This window comes from Numenius arquata, chromosome 8 (genome assembly GCF_964106895.1).
Source record: "Numenius arquata chromosome 8, bNumArq3.hap1.1, whole genome shotgun sequence".
NCBI classification, from domain to species: Eukaryota; Metazoa; Chordata; class Aves; order Charadriiformes; family Scolopacidae; genus Numenius; species Numenius arquata.
The window spans coordinates 38,279,627-38,306,372 of NC_133583.1; the positions used below are offsets into that span (position 1 = coordinate 38,279,627).

At 40.8% G+C, this 26,746-nt stretch overlaps 2 protein-coding genes across 3 annotated transcripts in view; one reads left to right on the forward strand and one right to left on the reverse strand.

The window, feature by feature from the left end:
• Positions 1–400: 400 nt before the first annotated feature.
• CLCC1 (chloride channel CLIC like 1) lies at positions 401–15,281 on the forward strand. Of its 2 annotated transcripts, none has more exons than XM_074152668.1 (12): positions 401–557; positions 1,342–1,482; positions 3,177–3,272; positions 4,138–4,245; positions 5,508–5,729; positions 6,823–6,963; positions 7,834–7,927; positions 9,044–9,141; positions 9,224–9,370; positions 9,891–10,124; positions 10,691–10,936; positions 13,898–15,281. In XM_074152668.1, the coding sequence occupies exons 2-12, from the start codon at positions 1,351–1,353 to the stop codon at positions 13,904–13,906; spliced, it is 1,527 nt and encodes a 508-aa protein (XP_074008769.1). In that variant the 5' UTR covers positions 401–557; positions 1,342–1,350; the 3' UTR covers positions 13,907–15,281. The 2 variants fall into 2 exon arrangements, with proteins under 2 accessions (XP_074008769.1, XP_074008768.1); XM_074152667.1 differs by having other exon boundaries at positions 406–557; positions 9,891–10,184.
• The window catches only part of GPSM2 (G protein signaling modulator 2), a 31,223-nt gene continuing 16,215 nt past the window's right edge, over positions 11,739–26,746 (reverse strand). The window contains exons 3-15 of the mRNA XM_074152666.1: positions 23,828–24,049; positions 22,635–22,770; positions 22,099–22,241; positions 21,430–21,553; positions 21,045–21,160; positions 19,268–19,423; positions 18,349–18,457; positions 17,798–17,927; positions 17,108–17,178; positions 14,838–15,014; positions 13,880–14,042; positions 13,527–13,744; positions 11,739–12,377 (exon numbers count right to left, since the gene is read on the reverse strand). Coding sequence (XP_074008767.1) covers positions 12,213–12,377; positions 13,527–13,744; positions 13,880–14,042; positions 14,838–15,014; positions 17,108–17,178; positions 17,798–17,927; positions 18,349–18,457; positions 19,268–19,423; positions 21,045–21,160; positions 21,430–21,553; positions 22,099–22,241; positions 22,635–22,770; positions 23,828–24,049 — 1,930 coding nt within the window. The 3' untranslated portion in view covers positions 11,739–12,212. The remainder of the gene's footprint in view (positions 12,378–13,526; positions 13,745–13,879; positions 14,043–14,837; positions 15,015–17,107; positions 17,179–17,797; positions 17,928–18,348; positions 18,458–19,267; positions 19,424–21,044; positions 21,161–21,429; positions 21,554–22,098; positions 22,242–22,634; positions 22,771–23,827; positions 24,050–26,746) is intronic.

Below are 26,746 nucleotides of genomic sequence, written 5' to 3' on the forward strand. Positions count from 1 at the left end.
TTATAGTCGTGTGGGTTTTATGGGTTTTTGGGGTTTTTTTTTTTTTGTTGGTTGGACTCGATGATCTCAAAGGTCCCTTCCAACCAGGAAGATTCTGTAAGTGAGTGGGAATCGGTGCTGCTTCCTCCCTCGGGCGTGTGTGTGGGGTGGTTGTATCGCTGCTTCCACCCGCTACTCATTAAGCTGTTAATTACTCTCTTGACTGCCGCCCCCCGCGCCTCCCGGCCTCCCTGCTTTCCCGCTGGGGAGCGGCTGCCGCCGGCCCCTCCCGCCGGGGGCCGAGCAGCGCGGGGCGGGGCCTAGCCCGCCAGCGACCCCCCGCCGCCGGAGCGGGGCCTCCGCGGACGCTTCGCGGGTCGCCCGCCGCTCCGGACTGCGAGAGCGGCTGCGCCCGGGCCTCGGGGCGGGGCCGGGCCTGGGGAGCGAGCGGCGGCGGCGGGAACGTCGGCCTGAGGGGAGGGAGCAGCGCGACACCCCTCCCCGGCCGTCAGGGGCCTGGCGATGCGGGGTGGCCGCGGGCCGGGTAAACACCCCAAGGCTGCCCTGCGGCCCTTCAGGTACCGAGGAGGCGGCGGGCTGGGCGGTGGCGGGGCCGCTGACTGGAGCCCCCTTGCACGGGCCGGGCCTGCGCCTTGCCCGGGCCCTGTCGCGCTCCTCGCGGTGAAGGGGCGAGGCGGGGCTGCGGGAGCCAGGAGGGGGCTGGGAGGCCGTGGGTCCCCTCAGGCCGCGGGGCTGGTGTCTGAGGTAAACGAGGCGAGAGGGAAGGAGGGAGAGGAGCGTGCGGGGTGCCCGTTTTGTTGCCATTTCAGCGCTCCTAACGCACGGCCTCGGGCGGCGCCGGCCGCGGAGGCGCGGCCCTGCCCGGGGGTGGGCCTGAGCGGGGCCGGGCAGAGGGGAGCGAGCGGGTGGGCGGCCCAGCACGGAGGCGGCAGCGCCGTGGCAGCCGCCCGGGCGGGGCAGGAACATCCTCCCGGCGCTGGCGAGACTTTGGCAGGGGAATTTCTGTGGCCATAACGGTGCTTAGACCCTCGCCGGGAAGCCTGGGGGAGATCTGCGCTGTGGTGTTGTATTTAGCAGTGCTGAGCTCTGCTCTCCGCCTGCTGGTAACCGCAGCTAGTGCTGTTGATCCAGTCGTATTATGCAGTTCGATTGTTGGGTGTTCTTGCCAGTGTTTTCTTTGGGAAAAGAATTACGAAAGTGAAGTTTGACCTGCTTAATGGAGAACTGAGTTTTTAAACAACATCGGAGAATACTTTTTTCACGTTGTAAGATTGTTTCAGGGGTTTTTTTTGTACAGCGCTTGCACGTCCTGAACTAAATATCTGAATTTCTTGTATTTAGCAATACAAGATGCTGTTTCCTTTGGTGTTGTGTGCAGTTGTGCTACTGGGCAGCGGTAAAGTTCAAGATGATGAATGGATCGACCCCACGGATATGCTCAATTACGATGCAGCGTCAGGAACGATGAGGAGACCTTACAAGGTAGGAAAAGAAGAAAGGTGCAAGAACATATGTCTTTCCCAAACAGTCCTTCAGTCACGTGCTCTTGAAAGATTCCCCTTAAGTTGTGAAATTGTGGTCTTGTTGAGGTCTTATAAGGTTATATCTGAATCTGTATACAGGAAAGCGTTGTGTGTCTATTGCTAAAATTGCAAGAAAGAAAAAAAAAGGCAATCTGCATTATTGTAGATAATTAGCTCAGGACGTTTTACTGACAAGTTTCTGTTGCGCACTGATCAAGTGACAGGAACCAAGCTTTTTCTCTTTTCACAGGTGGTGGTTGACTGATTCCTGCAGGTTGTGGCTCCACAAGTCATTTGTCTGAGAAATATTGGGTTAAACAGCTCTTGCTAATTTCTGAAGCATAGCGTTAAAGATCTTGAAGATTCTTGCTGATAAACGTTGGGGCAGTTAAGCTTAACACTTATATTTTACTTGAATTATCTGTTGTGTGAGAATATTATGAAAGATAACAGTGTTTTGTTATGCTGGGCATGAGTGTTTTCAGAAGGAAGATCAGAATGGGGGGCGAGTGCTGTGTATTGTTGATAATTCATGAACGCTGAGGAGAAGATGAAATATGAACAGCTAGTTTTAACAAGGTGAATCGTACTCATGTCTCGTGTGACAGGTGGACTCTCCGTATGTATCACGAGATACATATTGTTTATCCAGTGCACGCATGACACTGTGAACTGCGGTTGGTTGTGTGGGCACCCTTGATTTTTGTCATTCTTCAGCTTTCAAGTTTGTTTTTGTAGTCTTGAATAATATCATCTTAATGCTTCAGACCGTAATTTTCTGGAGCTTAGAAAATGCAAACTGCATTATTTCTTTCCATGGAGTTCCTTCTCGGCCTCTACCTGCCCCAAGTCCACCTGGTAGTCATTAGCATCCCTACAGTTCAGCAAACTTTGCAGTCTTTAAACTTGGTGCCCAACTGCTTCAGCTTTTATAAAAAAAAGTTTTAGGACTTGTCTGCCATGAAAAGAGAACTGTATCTTAAAGGAGAAGAATGACTGCTTTGGGTTAACCAGTGTTTTCAAGATGCCTTTTCTGCTCTGCAGGTTGGCAGGCTGTGTGGGCCAGCCAGCTTCTCCAAACTTCATATCAGTGTGAATTCACCGATTTGTGTGATGTTGCGGTTCCTTTTGGGGGCTTCCCTCAAGGCACATACCTGCTTGTGTAGAAGCAGCACTCCTAAAACTAAGTCAGAGCAGCCAACAGAAAAAAATGGGATGTTGTTTCACAAAGCCAGAATGCGGGTCTGTGTTTACTCTCAGTCTGGGTGGCCGCGTGGCCAGCTGGACCGGGAATTTGGCTGGCTGGAAACTGCCCCGGTGCTTGTTGAGTCGGTTTTTAGCCAGCCCGATTATCTAATCTGATGCGCCGCGTGGCCACCGCGCTCAGAGGAGGGGAAAGGGCAGGTGGGGGAGGAAAGGGTAAGGCCTTGCCTTTTGAAGGCAGCGTGCATTTAGGGAAACTTAAAAAATTGTCTGTTTGGACCCTGAAATTACAGCAGAGGCAACTAGAGTATGGGTTGGGGAGTATTAGCAGCGAAGACCAACGCTCAGTTTTTAGGTCCTCTTAAAGTGATCTGATTATAGAAGTGTAACACAGCATATTGATCGAATTCTTTGATTCTAAAAATAGGTGTTTTTCTTACGTAATTTTAGGCAAACTACCATGACGCTGAGGATAAGGCTGTGGATACAGTCGGTACTGAAGTCTTATCAAGGTCTTCAAGGGAAGTAGATTCCTTGCAACAGAAGGTTTGTTACGGAACTTGAGAATGTTTTCCAGCTTTTCAGAGTCTGTGCTTTCTGGTGATGCTTTTCTGGGTAGCGTAGACATAATTTGTGAGGGGCCGTGGGTTGCGTGGGGGCAACCTCTTCACTGAGAGGAGAGACTGGAAGTGGTTTGAACTCCGTTCCAAATTGCCGCTCTGCTTATTGAAGTCTGTTTCCTCAAATGTTTGGTAGCGTAACGGGTTGATTGGAGCTTCCTGCTTCTGTCCAGTGTCAACAGATGAAAGGTGTGGTGTTGATTTTACACCGTGCTGCCGAAAGCTGAGACCTGGCCTTTCCAAGTTGTTCAGTTCTGTTGGATTTCCAGGGTGGGCTGTGGGCAACAGAGAACGTGTTTGTGGCTGACTGTGACGTGCAACGCTGCAGATCTCAGAAGCCGCTGTAAAGCCCCCCACGCTGCTTCTTCCTCCGAGATCAGGAGGACGGGGTGATGCTCTCACTTCCCTCAGCCATTTGAAGACCCAATGGAATACATTATTTTAATGTTGTTTTAGTCACTTAGTATTTTTTACAGTTCTCTTTATTTTTTTTTTTTCTGATGTAAACTTAAAATTTAAGGAGATAGGGATCTTTAGTTTTTTCTAGGTTTACCGAGGTTAGTACTCAAACCGTATTATCAGCAGATCTGAAATCTCCGGTACTGACCAGTCCCATGGAAAGTATTATCTTCAGCAACTGCAGTGGCTTTTTATCTGGTGTACTAATCGTGGGATTATTGCTAAACTAAAGAAATGTGCCTCTCTCCATCCTGTTGGTAGGGGTTTGGTTTTTTTCTCCTGTGAACAAGCTGCTTTGGGCAAGAAGTGAATAAAACGTCTTTATGTTGCAGATTGCAGAATGTGAGAAGAGGAATGCCAAATCACGCGAAACCCGTAGCTTTTATATTTTCAAGCGATACTTGAATAAGATTTTAAATGAAGCTGGAAAACTTGGCCTTGTGAGTATTCGAACATGCATTAAAATTAATTAAAATTCCTATGTGTTCTTCACAGTTATCAAGTATTGATTAATTATTTTGGCTTACTTTAAATTTAAATTACAATGAGGGGAACTGAATTGCAAAGGGAAAAATGATGGAAATGTGTGCATCCGTATCGCTGTTAGTTACCGGTGTTTGCTCAGGAGAGACAGTTGCCCTTTGATCTGTAAAGCATCCAGAGGACGGCTGCGGGAACTCAAGTGTGTATCTAAATGTCTGTTGCTGGGATGGGGCTACAGTAATACCCTGTTCAGGTCATGCTAATGGTTGTTAAACTTGAAAGAGCCAGATTTTGTCTGTTTGATTGTTGTAGACCATTTAGGCCTTTGTTTTAGACTCTACCACTTTAACCGTGTAGGAATATTTGAGCTTATTAGAGTTTGCATATAGGAATCACCTTATTACTTCATTATATTGTCCTTGGAGATACATTTTTTTCTATTCAGAGGTAGAGGACCAAAACCAAACAACATTATACTTAGCAATGTAAAATTTCTTATTTCATTATTTAATGATAATTAAATAGAGATAAGTAGAGACGCGGGGTCGGTCTCTTCTCCCAAGTCACAGGTGACAGGACAAGAGGAAATGGCCTCAAGTTGCACCAGGGAGGTTCAGATTGGGTATTAGGAAAAATTTTTACACTGAAAGGGTTATTAAGCATTGGAATGGGCTGCCCAGGGAAGTGGTTGAGGCACCATCCCTGGAAGTATTTAAAAGATGGGTTGACATAGTGCTTAGTGACATGGTTTAGTGATGTTTTTTTATCAGTTATGTTGATGGCTGGACTAGATGATCTTAAAGGTCCCTTCCAACCAAGACAATTCTGTGATTCTAATAGCTTCTGTCTGTATTACCCAGCCACAATTGGGGCACACACAGTTCATTAGTAAATAATACTTGTTAATGAGAAGTGACTTTAAAATTTTAGTTAACAGGTGAGATAACCAACTTCATTTTTTAGGTTTTTCCTGTAGAATTGAAAGACTACAAACCAGTTGCATTTGTGCTTTATATTGTTTAGAAGAATGAACAAAAAGGTTATAGAATCCAGGTGTCCTCCCTGTCCCACATCTTCATCCTGCAGTCTGCTTCACAGAGCTGCTGGTACATCATGAGGGTGTTCAGCAAGTGTTTGCACAGGGAAACGGGGTTCCATATGTCATTCTGTTTCCAAATAAGCAGCTTTTAACCATCATTTTGCTTTGCTTTTAATTCAGCCTGAGGGAAATGTGGGCCACGTCCATTACGATGCTGAGATCATCCTGACAAAACAGACGTATTCGGAGATCCTCAGGTTTCTCAATGAGGAGACTTGGCAGTCGGGTGCTGTGGATGATGCGCTTAGTGACATTTTGATCAATTTTAAGCACCATGATTATGAAGCTTGGCACTGGAGATTTGAAGACACTTTTGGAATTGATCTATATAATATGTTTATGGTAAGAGAAGAAGAAAGGATTTTTGTTGTTGGTTTTTAATGGCTGTTTTCTCCAGTTTCTTTGGGCAAGTCTAGCCAGTGGACATTACCATCTTAACTCCACACCTAAAGCAGTTCTTCCCATCGTACTTTCAGTGAGTCGCTCTTGGTTGCTGAAGGTAGAGGTGATGTGTTCACTTGAAGTGAGAATTGAAGTTTTCTTACTCCTCTGGTCATCTTTTCTTAGTGTAGCTTGGTATTTTTGTCTGGTATGCTTTCTTTTTCTGTCTGTTACATGTGTGTTGTGTGACTCATTAGACTCTAGTACTTTCTTATCACTCAAATTGACAACTCGTGCATTAAAAATTTTCCAGATTTGTCTCTTGTTCAACTCCTGCAGAAGCCAACAGCTTCTGCAGGAGTTGGAATATATTTGTATTGACACAGGTATATATTTGAGGCCTTAGATTTTATAGGTTAGAGGCTTTTGTGAACTTTGTGGAAAAAAAATGTGTATAGTTTTGGAGAGAAGGAGAGCATGACTGTGGGAAAACGTCATATTCTCCAAAAGGGAATTACAAAGGGCTAAGCTGAGGATCTGTAATAAGCTGAAGCTCTCTGAATAAGGCTTTACCGTTCAGAATACGCTAACATTTTATGGTGACGTGATGTTGAAAGAAGCCTGTCTAGTGTTGAGGGCGGTCCTTGGAAGCCAAATGAAAAAGCAAGCTGTCAGCAGCGTAACCTCGCTGTTAGGGGTCCTCGCCTGGAAAGAGACTGTGAAGTGCTTCTCTGAAGTCTGGCCAACCCGGCCAAAACCACCACAGTATGTAACATGATAAATATCGTAAGGAAGAAATAACTAAGTACCACAAGAAAGAAATGAGCAACTGCAAGGCAAGGCTGTGCTAGGAATGACTGCTAGTAACATCATGAAGCTTTCTGCCTTGTGCTGCTGCAGACACGCTGTGAAAGCAAGGAGAAATCCTCTCAACTGTTCCGTGCACATCACAGTAGTAAAAAAAAAAAAAGTTGGAAGTTCCTTCGTGTGTACTGGCAGTAAGCTTGGAAAATTCCAAATCTGGATCACAATTTTTTCCTGTTTTCTTTTTCAGATACTCTTGTGCTTAGTGTGCGTTGTAATTCTAATAGCTACGGAGCTCTGGACACGTGTTCATTGGTTTGTTCAGCTAAAACGTGTTTTATTAATAAGTTTTCTCATCAGTTTTGCATGGAATTGGCTTTACTTGTATAAGGTAAGTAAGTTCTGAAATCTTAATGGCTTTTAGGCTTAAAATTTTACAGTCGTAGAATCATAGAATGGTTCGGGTTGGAAGGGACCTTAAAGATCATCAAGTTCCAATCCGCCTGCCATTGATGCTTCATTGACGGTGACAAAGTAGCAAACTGTACAATGGTATTGGTTTTAATGAAGAGGAATCAGTGCTGCTGTGTCGTAGCCCAACGACAAAATCTCAGTCCTCAGACGTTGTCACCAGAATTAAACTGCAGCTTGTTGGACCCGGGAGCAGCGGAGTCCCCGAGAGGAGGCTGGCTGGTCAGCGCGAGAGGACTGCTGTGCCCAGGACTCGAGCTGAGCCAGTGAAGAACGTCAGAGTTCTTCCAACAGATGATTTGACTTAATTTTTTCTATTTGATTATCGGTTGCAAACTGTAAGGCAAAATTAGAATGAATACAGGTATTTGTTAATTAGAATTTTTTAAAAAATAAGAGAATGTCATGATGTTTTAATTAATAATTGCATGGCAGCCATCTCAGTTTTTAATCCAGAAACGTTTTGAAGCAACAAGATGTCATCAGATTACTTTTGTCCTGAACTTTTATCTTTGAATATTGAAGTTTGCTCTTTTGGTAATTTAGACTCCATTTAAGGAGTAACTGAGAGTTATTCGTCTCGGTAGTGGTTATCCATTCCCAGGAAGTACTTAGAATTGCATCTGTTAAATTGGTTAAGTAGCAAGCTTCTCTGCATATGGATTTACCCAGTTAATTATCCCAAACTGGTTAAGAGCAAACATCGTTAGCTCAGCTGCAGGGATGCAGGTTTTCTGTGCCCAGTGCCACCCCGGTTTATGTTTTACAAGAAATTCTTCTTCTCCTGCAGCTGGCCTTCGCGCAGCATCAGGCAGAGATTGCGAAGATGGGACAGTTTGATAACATCTGTGCCGAGAAGCTGGACTGGGGGGGAAGTCTTATCGGTAAATACTTCTTTCATTATTTTGTAATAGTCTTTGAGATCACAAAATACTCAGTATCCAAGGATACTCTTAATTTCTTCATGAGTAGTACATTGAATCTTCTTCAGCAATACATGATTATGTGGTTTTACCGTTTTTCCATTCCACAAGACTTTCTTTGCTAGGCCTTTGAAGGAGAGCTGATCACAAACCTGTGCTTAGAGCGCGTCAGGGTGTTACTTCTTTTCTGTGTAACTTACCCCGTGAGTGTTTCCCCAGCTCCCCTCCCCCAGTACCAGTCAGGGCCCTTTACTGAAGACAGGAGGGCAGAATTCAAGAAAAAGATACTTTTTTTCATCTTCCAGGCCTGCCAGTGCAATGGAATTCAGAAATTAGATCTGTAACTACTTACTCTATTTTGTTATTTTACAGAAAAAGCTGAATTATTTTTACTAGCCATTATTTATCATCCGGTCCTATAGCAGGTAGATTAATGATGGCAACTCTTAATGAGTGCTGGTTATGGTCTTCCCTTTCGAATTTATTGGCTGTGATTGCTCTGTTTATTTCAAACTTCACTGGTTTGTGTTCTGACCGCACTAAAATCAAACTACAGAAACACTGATGTCATAAATTACTTGCTTATAACTTAAAGTTCCCTTAAGGAGTAAGACTTTCTTCTTATAACTAAAACAGTCTCTTGAAAGCTAACAAGCAAAATCCGCATTTTAATCTACTTGCAGCCTGGCAGATGAGTAATAACACTCAGAATTGCTTCTGTTTCAGTAGCTGTGGACAAAATGTACTAGATAATAGTTCCCACCGACAAGACTGACTTCTTTTCTGAGGCTTGTAGGGATTAAGTTCATCTAATAAAGAGAACTTTATTGACTAAAGATGGGAAAACCCCAGTTTCTTCTCTTTCTTCCCAGCCTTCCCTCTCCTTCTTGCATCCCCATGACTGGATAAACTACTCTGCCAAGCTAATCTCAGATTTTTAAAAATAAATCTGAGCTTTGAACCATATCTAGAAAAGTTCTCTTCCATCCGTAATTGAAATGCTACTTTCTGTATTACTACTGAGTCATAAAATATATTTTTAAAAGTAGTAAATACGTGTCTCTGCTTTGACAACAGAATGGTTCAGAAGTAAATGGACGTTTCAGGACGATCCCTGTCAGAAGTACTATGAAACTCTGCTAGTAAATCCTGTTCTGCTGGTTCCACCCACAAAGGTACACACCGAGCCTGGAGAGACTGTTCACGTTTAGGTTTGCAATCAGTAACACCACTATTTCTCTATTTGTATTTTTCTAGGCATTGGCGATTACTTTCACCAACTTTGTAACAGAGCCTTTGAAGCACGTGGGACAGGGGATCGGTGAATTCATCAAAGCACTTATGAAGGAGATACCGTTTATTCTGCAGGTTCCAGTGCTAATTATGATGGCTCTGGCTGTCCTGGTTTGTATACATTTGTCTTACATTATCTACTGTATTATTTATTTCTTATTTGTACTACTGAACAGATGTCTTGGCGCAGGTGAAATTATTTCTACAAGGGAATTTTTTCTTTAGAAAAGCTTTATAGTACAGTTGGTTTAGCAATTAAAATAGTTTCTATTTAAATCACATCTTTCCCCCACTCCCCAAGAGGGATAGAATAGTATTAAACTGCTTAAAATCTTAGACTCTTATGATAGTTTATTGCACAAATGTAATATAATATGTAAGTATATAATGCGCATTGTGTACACAAAAGCATTGAGTTAGAGCCTTCAACATCTTTATTGTCACACCAAAGATGAACTACAGCTGCTCTGGCAGTTCTGCAGTGGGGGCAGGCTGCACAAAGCTGCACAAAGCTTGTAGCCGTTCCGATCACCTGAGCTTTTCTTTCAGTGCGTTTCAGACACCTGACTTGGAATTCTCTGTGAAAACCACGGGCTGCACACAGTTGTTTTGTTCTTTTTCCTTCCCCCAGGCTTTCTTCTATGGTGCGGGATCATCAGTGTCTATGTTAAGATATTTAACGTCTTCTCAGAGGAAGAGTCTTCCTCCGCCTGACAGTCAGCAGGAGCAGATAGACTTCGGGCAGTATGAGGGGCGTAAATCAGACGGCTGTTACGCGCAGAAGCCTCCTTACGTTTATAGAGGATCTTACGACAGAGGAGATGCCCCAGTGAGAGCAGGAACTGGCAGCAGAAGTCCTGACATGGTGCACGCAAGTGATGAGCCAGACAAGCAAGTAGAAGAGTGTCGCAAACCAGAACCTGGTGTATGTTAGTCCTGGGGCTCTTTGAGCTGGGATTAAATTGAATAGATTTCAATGATGTCACCTGCTAGAATGTGTTTAAACAACAAGCTTAAGCCAGATCTTGGGGAGAGAGGAGTTAAGGGAGTGCCTGTTCCCCTACAGAACAGGAAGAATACTGTGCAATGGCTAACTATGGCAGGAAACTACTGAATTAAAACTCTACTTTTATAGTAAAGACTTAAATAACTTCTCTTTTGAGAGATCAATAGTTATGTCAGCCTGGGCAGTAATGATTACCCACAGAGGAAAGGTGGGGAAAAGAAGCAGTGCTGACTTCTCTGTAAACTATAGAAAATTAAAATCAGACTTGCACTCTAGGTTGTGCTGATTTACATATTTCCTTAGGAAAAAGGAAGATACCAGTCATGCTTTGGGGGAGTTCTGCCCCTTGAGCTGAGATGCACCTGAAGCAATAGATGCCGTCACTTTGGATTGCTTGATTAATAGCTTATTATTAATTTTTACAGAATAGATTGCACACTGAGTCTGAAGTTTGTAGACTAGAAACTATCACAGCTGAAAACCTTACTGAAGAACACGCACTTGCGCAGCAGAAACAGGAGACAGGCAAAGCAGAGCGAGAGACTGGAGAAAACTGTGATCCTAATAAAAACCTAGAAGAGAAAAGTTCTGTAATGGAACAATGTGAAGAGAATAAAAAGAGCAGTTCCCGTGACTCATGGAAGGAGACTGAGGACACCCCAGGATCTGCTGTAAGTTTTGGCTCATCTTTAGTTGTCACATACTTCTAGTTCTCCCAGGTAGACCAGCGAGCGTCACTGAGCTGATGGGAACTCCTCTTTGGTCGGAGCGTTAGTGGGCACAGCTATAAGTGAGGTAGGGTTTTAAAAACCCAGAGACTGAGTATATGTGCTACTTCTGGAATTTGAAGTAAAAATGTTGTCAAGTAAGATAATCCAACTTTAAGTGGCCAAGAAAACAAGCTTCTGGAGTGTTGCTTCTTGTTTGAAATCAACTTTGTGTAGTAAGTTTTGCGTAGAACTAGCTCCTCGGTGGTGGGAAAGCGCTGATGCTCTGATCCAGCAGACACTGGCCTCAGCGGGTGACGGACAAACAGCCTGAAGAGAGTTGCTGATACTCATGTAATTCACGTAAGACTGATCGCAGCTCAAATAGATGTCTCAGGATTATCTTCTGGGTTATATTCTTTAAAATCAGTTTGCTGCTTGTCAGCTCAGTTTGAGGACAGCTTGATGATTTTCTTCTAGTTAAATCATTTGCAGAGGAGTGGGAAGCTGATGTTGTATCAGATATTTTTTTTTTAGGGCACTGTTAAGCTGAATGGGGAAGCAGTAAGTACAAGTACCGAAGATCAGCATGATACACTGATGGGAACACACAGGCTTTGGAAGAATATTCTGGCATTTCTGCTTAAAAGCAGAATGAGGACAGTTTTAGTTTACAGAACTAAAACTAGGGTTTGATTTTATTTTTTTTTTAATAACAATAATTGCAGAAACAGAGTTTGGAAGAAACAAAGACAGACTAAGTAATGAAGCTGTTTCTCAATTATTTTTTTTTATTTTTAAAAAAACGTATAAAAGAAAACAGGGCCTTTCTCCAGGGAGGTACAAATCAGGAAAAAAATAATCAAGTTTTCTTTGAAAAGAACATACAAATTCAGGTCTTACACTAGATGGAGACAGTGGTAGAACCCACCCATCAGCAATGAGAGTACCTTGACAGGGAAAAACTTCCTACTGCTGTTCATAGACTAGGGGCAGTTAAGAGGGAGATACAGTAATCAGTATCTCAGACGCTGCTAAAAGCAGCTGCCAGCCGCAAAGAGCAGCGACAACTCTAACTACTGCTCACAAGTGGGATGCTGCTGCTGCTATTGATATAAAAATTACTAGAAAGGGGACAAAACTACTACTTGCAGTCTCCTGTAAAAAGGCATGTATGTTTTTCCAGCACACAAAACCAGTACCTCAGGTGCTACTGTACAGTACGTGCTGGTTTCTTTCTTCAGCTAGAATTTGGTCCCTTTATAGTTGAGGGCAAATGGACTCTTTGTTCGTCCATTCTCTTAGCTTGGGATCGTAAAATCAGGCTGAAAAAATCCTCATCTGGTACAGTCGGTCCTTTTGCAGATGACGGAGGAGCACATCTTTGATCATCCAGTCTGGAACCCTACAGACAGACCAAGCAATAATGCTGCATATTCACAGGAATATACGTAATAAAACTGCTGAACGATATAAGTGAATAATTACTAAAAGCTTTTGTTTTCAGATCTAAAGCTACTACAAGGATTTAATTTGTAAGTTTGGTTTCAAGTTAAACTCCTTAAATGAAATAAGAAGTTAAAAGTGCAAGTGCAGCTAAAATGGTTCCTTCAAACCACCTGTCCGCCTGTATCTGAAAATAAACCCTCAATTTAGTTCTTGTTCATGTTGCAGAATGAAAATTAAGTGTCCTTTGTCCAGGAGAACAATTTTAGCATTAGTAGATAGTATTTCTAGTCTCACACAAAAGAAAATATTGTTGGCTTCATTTCCTCATACAGGAATTAGAAAAAAAAGCCACACCGTTGTCAGATTTGGAAAGGCAAAATTTGAAAGTTTTCCTCCAAACTCAAAAGACTGGTACATTTTAATCACAGTGTTACAGAGCGGTTCACAAACAGCTCTGTGATAGTTTTCTGTGCTTATTTCACACAACCATCCCCTCCTGGTCAGATTCTACAAGCATCAGCCTGTCACCCTAGGCCTGCCATCCACAGTAGCTCCTTTTAAAGAATTAATTAAATTCTCTTTGGTCTAACGGGTATATATACCGTGCTCTAACTGACAATCGGAAACCTCACTTGTCTATTATTTAAACTTAATATAACTGGAATGATGATCACCGTCACCACTGAAACTTTGATACTGAATTCTTCCATCTGATAAGTTAGGATTCCTGGTGTATCTGGTGCCCTCCCAACAAGCCGCATCTAAACACCTTTTCTTAAAATCATTCTACATCCTCTTTTTAATAGCCTCACTTGTTTTCCTTCACCTTTTTAGCATTTATTACTTTAAATGGTTAATGTGGTATAAACACCAACATCACACTTACTAGACAATGGAAAATTTGAGGGGAAAAAGATTTAAAAAAAAAATGTAAAAAAACGTAGACAATCTTGAAGAATTTTTTGGTTCTCCCTATCTGCCAAATCAATTTGTATCTTAAAATGCACGATAAACAAGGTGGTTTACTTGAAGAAACTAAATAGCAGGATGCACAAATCAAATCCCCAAGGACTCAGAAGCTGAAGAATTTTTGTAAAAGCCTTACCTGGCATTTTATCAGTATATCAAAGAAGTCGTCATCTAGTTCTCTGTTGTTACTCGCCATGAGGTGCCCCAGGACTGACTGACTGCTGTGCTGATTAAGACGGAGTCCAGGGAGATTACTGAAGCTCGCGCGCTGGTCGTCCAGCCGGCGGCTCTGAGAGCTGGCGAGAAGGTCTAGAAATTCATCCGTGTGGGGCGAGACTACAGAAGTAGAAAAGGCTGGGGAGGAGGAAGAAAACAAGTTAGCCTAGAAATTAGTTCCTCTCCATAGTAAGTCTTGCATGCAAGTACATTTTTAACGTAAGATTTGGCAGGAACTGAAGTCAGATACGGATTTTACTTTTAAAAAATTACATTTTCTCATTGTTTTAGGTGGAGTAGAGGATGTTGCCACTGAAGCAGCTGAGAATCTGTTCTTCTCCTGGAAATAGCATCTCTGATCGTCCATCCTGTTACTCTGGAACCGACTCAGCAGATCAAAGAACCCTTCGTCTGCCATTGTCTCTCGACTGTTTTTCTGAAGAGGAGAGAAGAGTTAGGGGTATTTTGAACTCAAGAGTACCTTAAACTAGGACAGCTGTGTCAGTTTCAGTCCAGTAATATGTTTGATATTTGCACATCTGAAATCCATTAAATGAATTTTGTTAGTCATCCATTTCTATAGACAGATTTATCCTAAGAGGAAATGCTAATAATATGGGAAGCATTTTTGGAAGGTTAAATACATTAGAAACGTTTCATTCTTGGAAACAGAAAGAAACGGTACTCTGAGCAGTACAGCTGGAGTTACTCCTCCTCTGCTGTGAATCCACAAAAAAAAAAAAGCCCGTGAAAGAAAAAAACAAGAAGAGCAATGAACAGTTTCCATTGTCCCCTCAGGTCTGTGGTGAAAAGCACTCATCTCTCAGCTGCAGCAAATTACTTCGTTCTTTTATTTTTACTTGACTCTGTCAAGAGTGCAATAACCTAAAAATGTATGTCAAAAATACCTCCCACTGCCTGAATCAGCAAAGCTAGATTTTGTGAAGTTTGGCGAAGCAGGGTCTAGAAGAGACTAGAAATAGAATATATGTGCAAGCTGAGCTGTAACATTGGAAAATCCACCGGGAAAAAAATGTTGCAATAGTAGGAAAAGCTTAAAGCTGGCACCACCCCTGAGACAGCTGTCGAATGGCAGATCCTGCATGGTGTTACAGAGCCACAGTGTTTAAATCGGGTAAAACTGAAAGGGGCAGCTGCAGGAACGTGCTCTCCATACTTCTGATCAGACAGATTAGTAAAGGCCACGATCTCCACAGCTCACCAAACCTACCCTCTGAGAGTTTGGAAGTCGATGATCAATAGAATTACTGGCATCCTGCAAAACTTTGGAAGTGGTGCCGTTTTTGTACTTTTTGCCTTTTAGTCGATTTACAAAATGCAGTTTTGCTGAAGGTTTGGCAACCAGTGGTTTCTGTTTAGCAAGAATCTCACTGTTCCAGTTCTGAACCTAAGAAAACAAGAGTCATGGAATTAAGCCTTCTGATTTTAATTACCTGTACTGTTACCTCTTATTTGCTGCTGCTTTTCCTCCCCCTACTGAAGCAGCTTTACATTATTTAGTTTATCGAACCACAAGGATGTGAAAACTTAGGTTTTGTTTCTATTATTTGACCTGGAGCTCTTGTTACCTGAAGCAGGTTAGTGCTGTTACTGGTCAGTCTTTTAATTGAACTGTAGTGCGGCACCTGATTGATTAAAAATGTGGTCAAATAGTATATTTAATCAAACATGCGGAAGTTTTCCTTGCTGACTGCAGTGCAGGAAATGTAGTTAACGTGAATACTAAAATGCAGACACAGCTGGCATTTCCCACCTGACATTTTTAAAATTGGAAAGAAAAAAATAAAAGAAAAAATCCATAGTTTTACAAAACGTTAGAGCAAACCAAACCCTTATACAAACCCAGATACTCAACCAGCCTTCTCTGAAGTCCTTTAGAGACACAAAATTCCCGGTAAAGATTGAAAAGGAAGAGGGAGAAGAATGCCAGCACAAGAGCAAAGAGGAATAACCGTCCCGTGTCACTGAAGAACAGAATAGATAGCTTTATCAACCTGACAGATTTTCCCTACGTTTCTTCTAAAATAAACAGAATTATCCACAAAATTGACTGCTTTATCCACAGCTGACAAACTCTTACAATAACTGAATAAAGCCACACCTTTGTCTTGATTCAACATCAAAAATTGTGAACGCAATCACAAATCTTTCCAGCAGCGCTGCCTACCCCAGTGGATTGCCTTCTGAAGGCTAAGTTAAGATCAGCACACAGATTCCGACTCCAAGAAGACAGCATCCTGTACAACCAAACCGTAATGCTGGTGTCATACATTGTTCTATATAGCAAAGGCATTGATGGAATACATTTTCAGGATCTACTAAATGAGTATCTTGAAAAAAGCCTTTTATAAGGGCTAAGCTGCAATACTAGGTTAATACTTTATTACAAAAATCCACATGGAATATTTTCGTATATTTAGGGCACAGACTATCATGGGCTATGTTTTTAAAAGGTATCACAGATAAATAGATTCATAGTAAGAAAAAAGAGCTGATACTGGCCAAAAGCTTAGAGGTTCCCTGCAGAGAAATCACCCTCAACCAAACGCACAGTCTTTTTAAATCGGTACACAAAGAGGCCCTTGAGCATCGGTGCTGACTTCAGCTCTACCAACTGTCGAGATGTAAGCTTTGAGATTTCATTTCCTATTTGATACAACATGATTGATAGCAGGTTTGGCATCACTTGAAGAGATGGGAATTAGAGATCCCAGTATGGAGGGAAAAGTGGCAATTTCAGTCTGCCCCTGCTGTGATTTCTGTAGAACTGCCAGCCCCGCGTTTAGAGGCAGACAGAATTTGAAGGAACTCTCTTGAAGATTGACACAAGGATTTTAGTCTGGAACTCCCAGCTCCAAGAGATTTCTCTGAGCTTGGGGGAAGTTACTTTACCTCTCTGTGACTCAGTGTCAGCATTTCTGAAATAGCATCCTTACTCAAGACGGATGCTGAAAATCCTAACAGCTTGCAAGTTGGTTGAAATCTCAAAGTGCAAAGCACAACATGTATTTTAAGTGCCTATAAAATGACCGTAATCAAAGAAAAACTGTTCAAAACAGCTGAACTAAAGCTTAGAAATGTTACTCTAAATCAGTTCCGTACTGCATCTTCAAACCACTTTTAAAGAGGAGATGAAAGGAATTCCTTTGCTGCACACTACAGGACCCCATTCTTTCATAGATGGGAGGGGAATGAAGCACGCGTTCCACGAGCCGTTACAGCCATTATGTGTGTAAGCTGCTGACCGCTACCTACACAACAGAAGTATCAGTTGTTAGAATTGTTAGAACCTGCTTTTACCTAACTCTTAAGAGCAACTAAATTAAAAAAGGGATGCAAATGACACATCGACATTCTGCTGAATTCTTTCAAAGCTGTTAAGTGTAAAACTTCTGACTATTCTTAACCGTTGAAGTTAAAAACCTTAGAAACATTTCATTGCAATCTCACTAGCAGAGCAGAAAGAAGGAAAGTGCCAACCTTTTCTGGTGTTAATTTCATAAGTTCCATGTTCTCCATACTGTGACGGCGTCCTACTCTCGGTCTGGTACCTTGAAAAGAATCAAGTTCATCTTTTTATCATTAAGATTTACGGTGTCACCTTCAAAGCTGTGGCTGTACTCATCTAAGGTCCAAGATACAGCAATTCTGAGTTCCAAAATACGGCAGTTAAATATATCGGCAGAGAATAAATAACCACTGATAAAAGCAGCCCTCAAAACCACACCGATCTAAGCTACCTAAGTTGCTTTCATGGGACATGAGAAGGACCGTGGATCTTTGAACAGAGGAACATCAAATGAAGTGGCTTCTACTGTAACTCCCAGTGTCACTAAGATGGTAGGAAGGAAAAAGGAAAGATGTAATTTGGCAGCAAGTAGATCTATCTCCCACATTAAAAAGAAAAAAAAAGTGGGGGAAGGAGGGGAACAATTAGAAAGATCATGTGAAGAAACTAAGTAGTAACCTGTGATTCACAGTGTAAATCCTCCAGGAAAGGAGGAGCTGAAGGGGTCCAATACTGCAAAACCCACCTTATTTTGCTAATGGCCGGGGAGTTGGGGGGAAGGGCAGACCTGCACACTCAACCATCTCTAGTCAGAAAACAACACAGGAACAGATTCTTTTTAAAGTTCACAGTTAGAAAGTATTGCAGAAATAGGCACGTACCATTCAGATTGTTATCTACCACCTGGCTTTCTGACATCATGGAGTTGTTTGTGCTGTAGCTTAATCCAAGAACCATTTGAAGATCTGAGAGATTAAGCCTAGCAGTGAGTTCCCCACTTCTATCTCCTACCTGCAAGCAAATTAAATAAGCAGTTCTATTACTGTAACGAAGTATACGCCTATGTACACATACAGCAAACCTTGCCCTCCAGATTTCTGAGAGAAAAAGGCTGAAAAGGTTTTCCTGGTTGAAAACTGAATCATCTTTTTAGTGACATACATAACAATTAAAAGGTAAATAACAAAGCCTAAAATAACCTCTGCTAGGCTGTTAACTTGAATTCTACAATGACATTATCAGAGGTGGTATGAGAACTAAGAAGCTGGCTGCAGGGAGACACGGCTGCAATAATTCGGAATCAACTATCTCAGAAATACTCAAAATGCGCTCCATTATTCAAAATCCCAAGCATGGACACGCCTCCATAAAATCACTGCGGAAGTGAGAGCAAAACCCAACAGCCAACATTCGGAGAGTGTGAAAATCATACCTCTCTTGAAATCTCCAAGTGCCTTTCTGCAAAATGCATAGCTTGGTCATGATTTCCCAGAGCAGTGTATGCGTTCCCTAGACTCCAGCATGCTCTTCCTTCACCAATTCTGCAGAAAATAAACACATTTTCAATTATACCTTTACTCGCTGAACACTAGGGGTCAGGTTTTCATAATACTGCCACAGTGAGATTGCTGTGCCAAGAAAAATGAAGGCTATCATGCGAAACCATTCCAACACCAACACCTTAAGTATTGTATTTAAAGAAGTGTGATCTGGGTATAACCGTAAGTATGAGCAAGTCTAATCAAAATTTTCATTTTTAAGCTCATGGCAAACATAAGGCACTTGATTTTGAAAGAATGGAACCTTTTATAATCTACTTCGCTTTTCCTCAGATTGCACGCCTTACTATTCTTCATATATGCTGCTTATGGAGTTAGAAGTACATTTAAAAGTTGTAACAAATTTTAGTTGTACCCAATGTTATAAAAAAGGCCTTAGAAATCACGTTTATAAAATAAGCATTGCTTGCTACTGTATTCTCCTTTTCCAATCCCTTCCCATATTCTTAATTTGTGGAAAAGTAGAAGACGTATTCTTATGAAGGTATGCAAATTTATTATAATGAAGTCATGAAAAAGAGACATCTGCTTTTCTTTTCCTTAATTTACAAAGAAGATGCTGACAGAAGAAGATGTAAAGGCAGTCACTCAACAATTTGTCTTTCATCTCAGACTCATTAGCTGCAATACCTTCAGGAGCAAATATTTTCCCCCATATGAAAACTGGAGCCCAGCATCGTAGGGAATTTACATTAATTCAGCTGTCATACACAGAACAATGACAGCAGAGGTAGAGGTAACTGGATTTGGTTTATGTGTCATATATACATTAAACAATCTCTTAGGGCTTACTTATCATTTAATTCCTGAGCAATCACAAGGTGTTTCAAATGATAGTCGATTGCTTTTTCATAGTCTTGAAGCAAAGTGTAGGTGTTCCCAAGGCTGTAGCAGGCCTGTGCTTCCACAGCTCTGTCCTTAAGCTGTCGAGCCAGCTGTAACGTCCTCCTGAAAAAAAGGGTTAGTCACCTCAAAAATCACTGCAAGGAAAAGTTTTTAAAAATATACTTGCACAACTAAAAATCAATTATCAAATTAAACAAATTAGGACACCAGGATGGCAAATTAGCTACTAATAAATTACTATCTTGTAAACTCTTACAATATTTTAAGTGTCTGTCTTTCTTCCACTGCAACCTATTTCCATTTACTTTATCGGAAAGCAGACTGATCCATCAAAGAGCATCTTCTAATTTTAATTTACTGCTTCATCAATAATTTATAGCATTTTTCCTGACAGTGTGCACTTGAAGCAGTTTAGTACTAGCATTACAATAAATACTGTATATTCTCCATCAACAAGAGCAAGACAGACCTATAACCACCAAGCCAGCCTGTCCCTGCTGGGTAAGATGAGTTTGAGAGCTGAACACAGCCTGAGCAGTATTCAGGGTTTTGTTTTTTTTCTTTTTTCAAAAAGAATAGGTAAGCCTGAAATCCATGTTAAGATGCTAACACCTATACTGTGTCTTTGCCGAGCTTATCTTTTCATAGAATCATAGAATGCTTTGTGTTGGAAGGGTCATCTAGCCCAACCCCCCCTGCAATGAGAAGGAACATCTTCAACTAGATCAGGTTGCACAGAGCCCCGTCCAACCTGACCTTGAATGTTTCCAGGGATGGGGCATCCACAACTTCTCTGGGCAACCTGTTCCAGTGCTTTACCACCCTTATCATAAAGAATTTCTTCCTAATGTCTAATCTAAATCTCCCCTTTTTCAGTTTAAAACCGTTACCCCTCGTCCTGTTGCTACACTCTCTGATAGAGTCCCTCTCCATCTTTCCTGTAGACCACCTTTAAGTGCTGAAAGGCCACTATAGGTTCTCCCCAGAGCCTTCTCTTCTCCAGGCTGGACAACTCCCAACTCTCTCAGCCTGTCCTCACAGGAGAGGCGCTCCAGTCCTCTGATCATCTTCGTGGCCCTTCTCTAGACCCACTCCAACAAGGCCACGTCCTTCTTACGTTGAGGGCTCCAGAGCTGGATGCAGTACTCCAGGTGAGGTCTCACCAGAGCAGAGTAGAGGGATCTCCTGGCCATGCTTACAACTTGCTGGCCAAGTTACAGCAGCAACTGCTTAGTGGTGCAGAGACCAAGAAAAATGTCTTGATTGAAAATACAGACTAAAGGTGTAAAATCACACTGAGGTGCATCACCCATCGCAGGTAGTGAGTACACCTGAGACAGCTCCCCATCTCAGGTGTAGCTCTGGTGATCTGTACTCAGATCATGCCAGAACTTGCTAAGAGCTAAGGCAGCGATGCTTGGCTCTAGAATAAAGGGGAATAAAAGCCTATCAGCAGAAAGATGTCTGCAGTGCAGACAAGAATCTATTTAAAGTAACAAAAAAGTTAAAAAAATAAAAAAGGTTAATTCTGCCCCTCCCTTAAAAGAACAAGAGCAGTTAAGCAACTAGGGAAAAAATGTTATTTTTGCTAAATAAATGCAGCTAAGTATATGTTTCTAAGTATATGTTGAAGAGATGGCTATTCTACAGTGAGTTAAATTATCAGGCACAACAGAAGTAAACTATATAAGAAGAGGTATAAATATATAAGCAGTCAACTAACTTGTAGTATTCAGAAGCAGTTTCAAATTCACCCAGGAATATGTAGGCATTTCCAAGATTGCTGTATGCTCTTCTTTCCGCTGATCTATCACCAAATTCTTTTGCAATTAGGAGACGCTTAAAAATGTGAAATAATTGTGTCATTTAATCAATTTTGTACTTTGTAACATACATTTACATACAGAAACACACGCTCAGAGTTATATCTGTTCTTTAGGCCAACAACGCTTGAAAAGAACAGCTAAACCTGAAGCTGTGCCATTAGGATTTAAAACTTGCATTAAAAAAAGCTTGCAACAAGATCCAACAGAATACACGTAGTTAAGATGAGGAGCAACTGGCGATATTTTACCAGAACAGAATTGCTTACTAGCACATTCTTGTACCTGTTCATGGGCTAAAACTGCACTCCTGAAGTTGCCCAGAAGATAGTGTGTGTTGCCCAGATTTCCAAAGGCACGTCCTTGTGCTGCTCTATCACCCAGCTCTGTTACTATTGTCAGGTTTTCCCTGTTTAGGGGGAAGTGAGAAGAGGAAGAATAGTGACTTTTTGAAGAGTTTTTTTCCTCACAGTCATTTAAATTATAACAAGAAAAAAATCTTTCTATTTAGATAAAGGAAAAGGTAGAGTTATTCTGCTTGGGCCTATTTTAATGGCCTTTATGCAACCATGAATGTTCTACTGAGTAGGAAACATTTCCTGTGAGATACTGAACTTCATTGCATTCTACTCAAGCTGGTGTGCTTGCTTCTAGTTAGAGCGCGACATCATATACAGGTATACCGAGCTCTATTGTTGTCTCAGTCTGGTATGAAGAGTACTACTGAATTCGAACGTAAGGGAAGGACCTACCAGGTAATGAGGCCCACTAAAAATGAGAGCATAACAAAAAGATAGTGAGCTCTCCGGTTTAAAAGGCAAAAAACTCCCAGGTACCACTGTTCTGAATAGAAGCGTGCCACAGGTTAGTTCATGACACCACAAATCTCCCAATATTCTCATGAACTAGATGATCATACCCTCTCAGTCATCAACATTTAAAGCTACTACTTACTCATAATAATTTGCAGCTTTTTGTAAAGCGTTTTTCACATCATCTGGAAGTTCCCCTGGATCATGAGTCCCAGCACTAGCTACATTTTTCCCTTTAGAGTGATATACATTTCCCAGATTATATAGTGCTCTTGCTTCTCCAACCTAAACCAAAAGTAAAATAAGGCATTAAAATTTTATGCTTCGAAGTTGTGCCAACACAATTGTTAGTACAATCCACAGATGGGAAAAAAAGTTTGTTAACTAGTTGGCAACACATGCTCTGCCCATTCTGAACACGTTCGTACCACCCACTGGACTCCCACCCCGTCACACCCTCAATCAAATTGTTTTGCATACTACTTCCTCTTGAGGTGCAAGACACGTAGCACATAGTAATTCTTGAGGTCAATTATCATTAACATTAAATAATAAACAAACAAACAAACAAAACCCCACAAACTAGAATAATATTAATCGGTGTCACACTCATTACCAATACAACAGGGTTCAGAAATATGAGTTAGCAGTTGACTTCAATTCCTAAGCAATTCTTACCTTATCATTAAGCTCTCTGGAAATATCCAGATGTCTTTGACAACAAACAATAGCTTCTTCAAAATTCCCAAGTACCTTTAAGGTGTTGCCCAGATTCCCACTAGCTTTAGCTTCTCCCAGTAGATCTCCAATTGTCCTAAAATTGCAGAAATAAAGCACACAGTAAATAGTGTATTATTTGAAACCAAGCACATAATCAATGTATGGCAGACAATTAGAAGATTTTATGAAAAGAGATTACAACCATGTAAATATGTATGTATTTAGTTCATTTTATACCTAAAATGCACTCACATAAAGATTGTTCAATCTGTGGTTACAGACTTTTAATTTTGTCAGTGCTGTTTGTGCAGCTGCTAGTATTCATGGTATTGATCATCTACTTAACATTAAAAAAAATAATCACTTCTTTTAGGAAGAGAATAAAGAGAAAATTCTTAATTATTATATAGAAAGACAGTCCCAGCATTAGAAAGGTTTAACTGTTTCTGCATTTTACTTGACTATCATAGTCTTGTATTATCCACAAGACATATTGGTCTCCCAGAAAGCTCAGAGGTGATACTACATTTCTAGGTTCTAAACGAGACTACGACGAAAGACTGGCATTGAACCACCCAGACTGTGATACCTGGGGAATAACACAACAAGTTCACACAAGGTTACAGCACTTGGGCAGGTTAAGGCAGCGGAAAGAATAAGTTTGTACCTAAACCGAGGTTAAGTACATTAGGTGCCTGTGGCTTTTATTGGATCTATACCATATCATTAAAAGTCAGATGCACAAATAGCACGTGAAATGCATAGGGGTTTTAGATTTCACAATATTACGAGTTTTACACAGAGAAACATGAATGAGGAAACAAGAGCGCCAGCTTAACATTCTGGAGAGCCAGAAAGACTGAGTTTTAGAAACAGGAAAGGGTAAAGAAAGGGTGGATTTAAAGAAGCCATTTTATTATCCACAAACCTGGTGAGGCCTCAGTCAGATTATGGTGCTAGACCGAGTATTAGCTCCCAGGTTAAAGGGCAATCAAGTTACCTGCCAGACCCCCCGGCCTTCTGCCATCACCACATTCATTCATTATCCAGTATTAATAGCAGGCTTTGGTAGGACAATGAACAGTCAACTGCTCATTTCTACAAGAATGGGACAAAATGGAGAACAGGGTTAAAGAAAGAGACAAGATTACCTTGCAAGAGTTAAATCATGGTGATGGTATTCCAAGGCCTTTGCATATTCATGCAAGTAGAAATAGGCATTGCCTAACTGGCTGTAAATAGCACTGAGTGTTTTTAAATCTTCAGTTCCAACCTGAACAGCTGCTTCAAAGAAAGACACACCAGCTCGGCAATCCCCTGCTTTACACAGGCGCTCACCTTCCAAAGCCAGCTCTAGGCAGGAAGCCTCCATCCTGCACAATTTAAGTAAAAAGAAAATCAGTCACTCTAAATGTAGTACTTTGTCCAATACCCTGAGTTCTGAAGAGGTTATTTTACTCAGAGTGTCTCTGTCTGTTTAGGACAGGGAGTCAGCACCACAGTACAAGCAATGAGCTGGGGACTATAATATTACAGAAACCAACGCTGAAATGGAAATTGCAACTTCAGCAGCAATGAGCAAACATAACATTAGAACAAATAGCTGCAGCTTTTTGTTTTTCTTTCTTTCTGTCTTTCTTTCTAATTCTCAAGGAGGAAATCCAAACACTGCTCTGTCCATATATAGCACCTGTAGGATTCAAAAATGCGGTTTTCACCATATAGATAATTCCAGAAAAGTGACCTAGAAATCAAGCTATTATTGGCAAACACTGATTTTGATAAATGTAAGCACTTTTATTTGTAGGCTGATCCCATAGCTACCTGCAAAAAATGTCTTATGGAAAAAAAAAATACTCAAATATTCCTGTGTATCAAAGACCATGACCATTTTTCTGAAAGCTGTTTCCTATGTAATTCAATACTCCTTGGCACTTCACCATTTCCTATAGTGGCACTGCTATGAAAATTCTTAGAGCGTAAAGATAAAAGATCTAGATTGAATTAACAACAAAAATGTATGTCAGTTCAAATTACTTAACTGAGATGCCATCATTCCAGAAGCCAATGGAATATTTGTTGTTATTATGAGCAAATAATTCTATAATTATATGGTACAAAATAGTGCAAGCAGTAAAGAAGGTATTCATGAATGAATTTATAGCAGAATTTGTAGATTACACTTTGAACAGTAAAGAAAGAAGTTGTTAGAGAACTGCAGCTGCCAAAAAAACTTTCAAATGTATTTTTGCTACTGTGAATTCAGGTATACAAAAGGTAATATTTCAGTAAGTGTTAACGACTATATAGAAACATTTCCTACTTTCCAGTTCCGAGATGCAAAGGAAGTATGGGAGAGGAGGATGAGAAGGAAGAAGTTACTGATCTTGAAGCAATACAGTTCTCTAGCTTTTCAAGGTACATGCATTTTAAAAAGCTCACAAAAACATCATCGATCTACTTTTAAGAGATTTTTTTCAAAAAGAAAACTCAGTAAAAGATATTCTGTAAGTGTTTTAAGAAGCGTGTGCTAATATTGTCAAAAAGTGAGCATAAACTTTGTAAATTCATGTATTAGTTTTTTTCTTCAAGATGGATTATACAGTAAGAACACTGGTGTAGTCAAAGATATCCTCATTATGTCATCATTTGATATTCACCTGGTTGCAAGAATAAACCATTTAGAATTCCATTCCTAAAACCGTTTCCCTTCATACACACAGATCAGTAATAGCAACAATCAAATGTCGGCTTTTCCAAAAGTTATTTTAATAGCAACACCAGAAGACAGCTGTTATACAAGACACAGTGATGAAGTATTTAACATACCTGCAATGTTTACGTTTATTCTTCTAAATCAGAAAAAAATAGGTTATACATCATTCTACTCAAATCTGAGCAAGAAAGAAATATATTTGAAAAATCCAATTACTTTCAAAAGAAATAGAAGAATTTGGATCATAAGTAAAAGAAGCTACCAACACAAAATAGTACCATACCTGCTGGTCTTTGACATTCCACAATTTAAGCACAATGATATGACAGACATATTTAACTTTTGCAATTAAAAATACTGTATGCTTGGTAGTTGGTAAAGATGCAGACAGCAAATGATAACTCAGGCACGAAGTTCTTCCCAGGCCCAACTTCTCAGGTTGGATATCCATAACACATGCAGTATTTTTAGGCTTGGAAAACTCTTCTCAGAGAAGTTAAAGCATTCCTATTTGCTAGAACTCACAACCTGGTGTTTATTACATTGTGCATGTGTTGAATGCAAGACAGAAAAAGGCAGAAATGATTAAGTCCCGTTAAGTACAGGCAGAAATGATTACACCATCAGCAACTGAAGGTTTAAGACTTAAAATACTTCATTGGGTAATCTTAATCCTATCCAAAGAGGTTCTCCCCGGGCACCTCATGTTAACTGCCATCTCCAATTAAAGTGATGGCTAGAAAATATGGTGCTCCTTAGTGTGAAGATTTAGACCATTACACAATCACATTAATTTCTTCAGATTTTTAGCTTGAATGGCTAAAAAGAGCTTTCAGCAAATTGTGTATGTGACATAATAGTCAAAATGCTACATTGGACTCCAGTTCTATAAGTGGATTTATACCACTGAAAAACCCTATCATGTTTAGATTTGCAAATATGATGCATCAGCCACCTAATGAATGAAGAGAAGGCATAGTTTAAAAAGGTACAAAGACACAGTATCAGAGAATGCTATGGACCGGTAATTTGCCTGATATACTGCATTCAATTAATTTCACACTGTGCCAAAGACTGCCAAATGCCAAGGCAGCATCACCATTTCATCAAGCAACTTTTAACTTTGCAACACAGACTTAATATAACTTAGAAAAATGGAAGATTTGGGGTTTTTCATACAGAACATAAATAACTATGAAGCTAAGGCTTATACCCAGGCTGATGCAAATCAGCTGTTATTACAGTGTTTTAATTCAACCATAATTACAGGAAGTAAATGAGAATAAGAATTAGTAATTGTTTGAGTAAAAAAGAACCCAAAATTTAACACTACTCTGGAGTGCAGCTCTAGAAA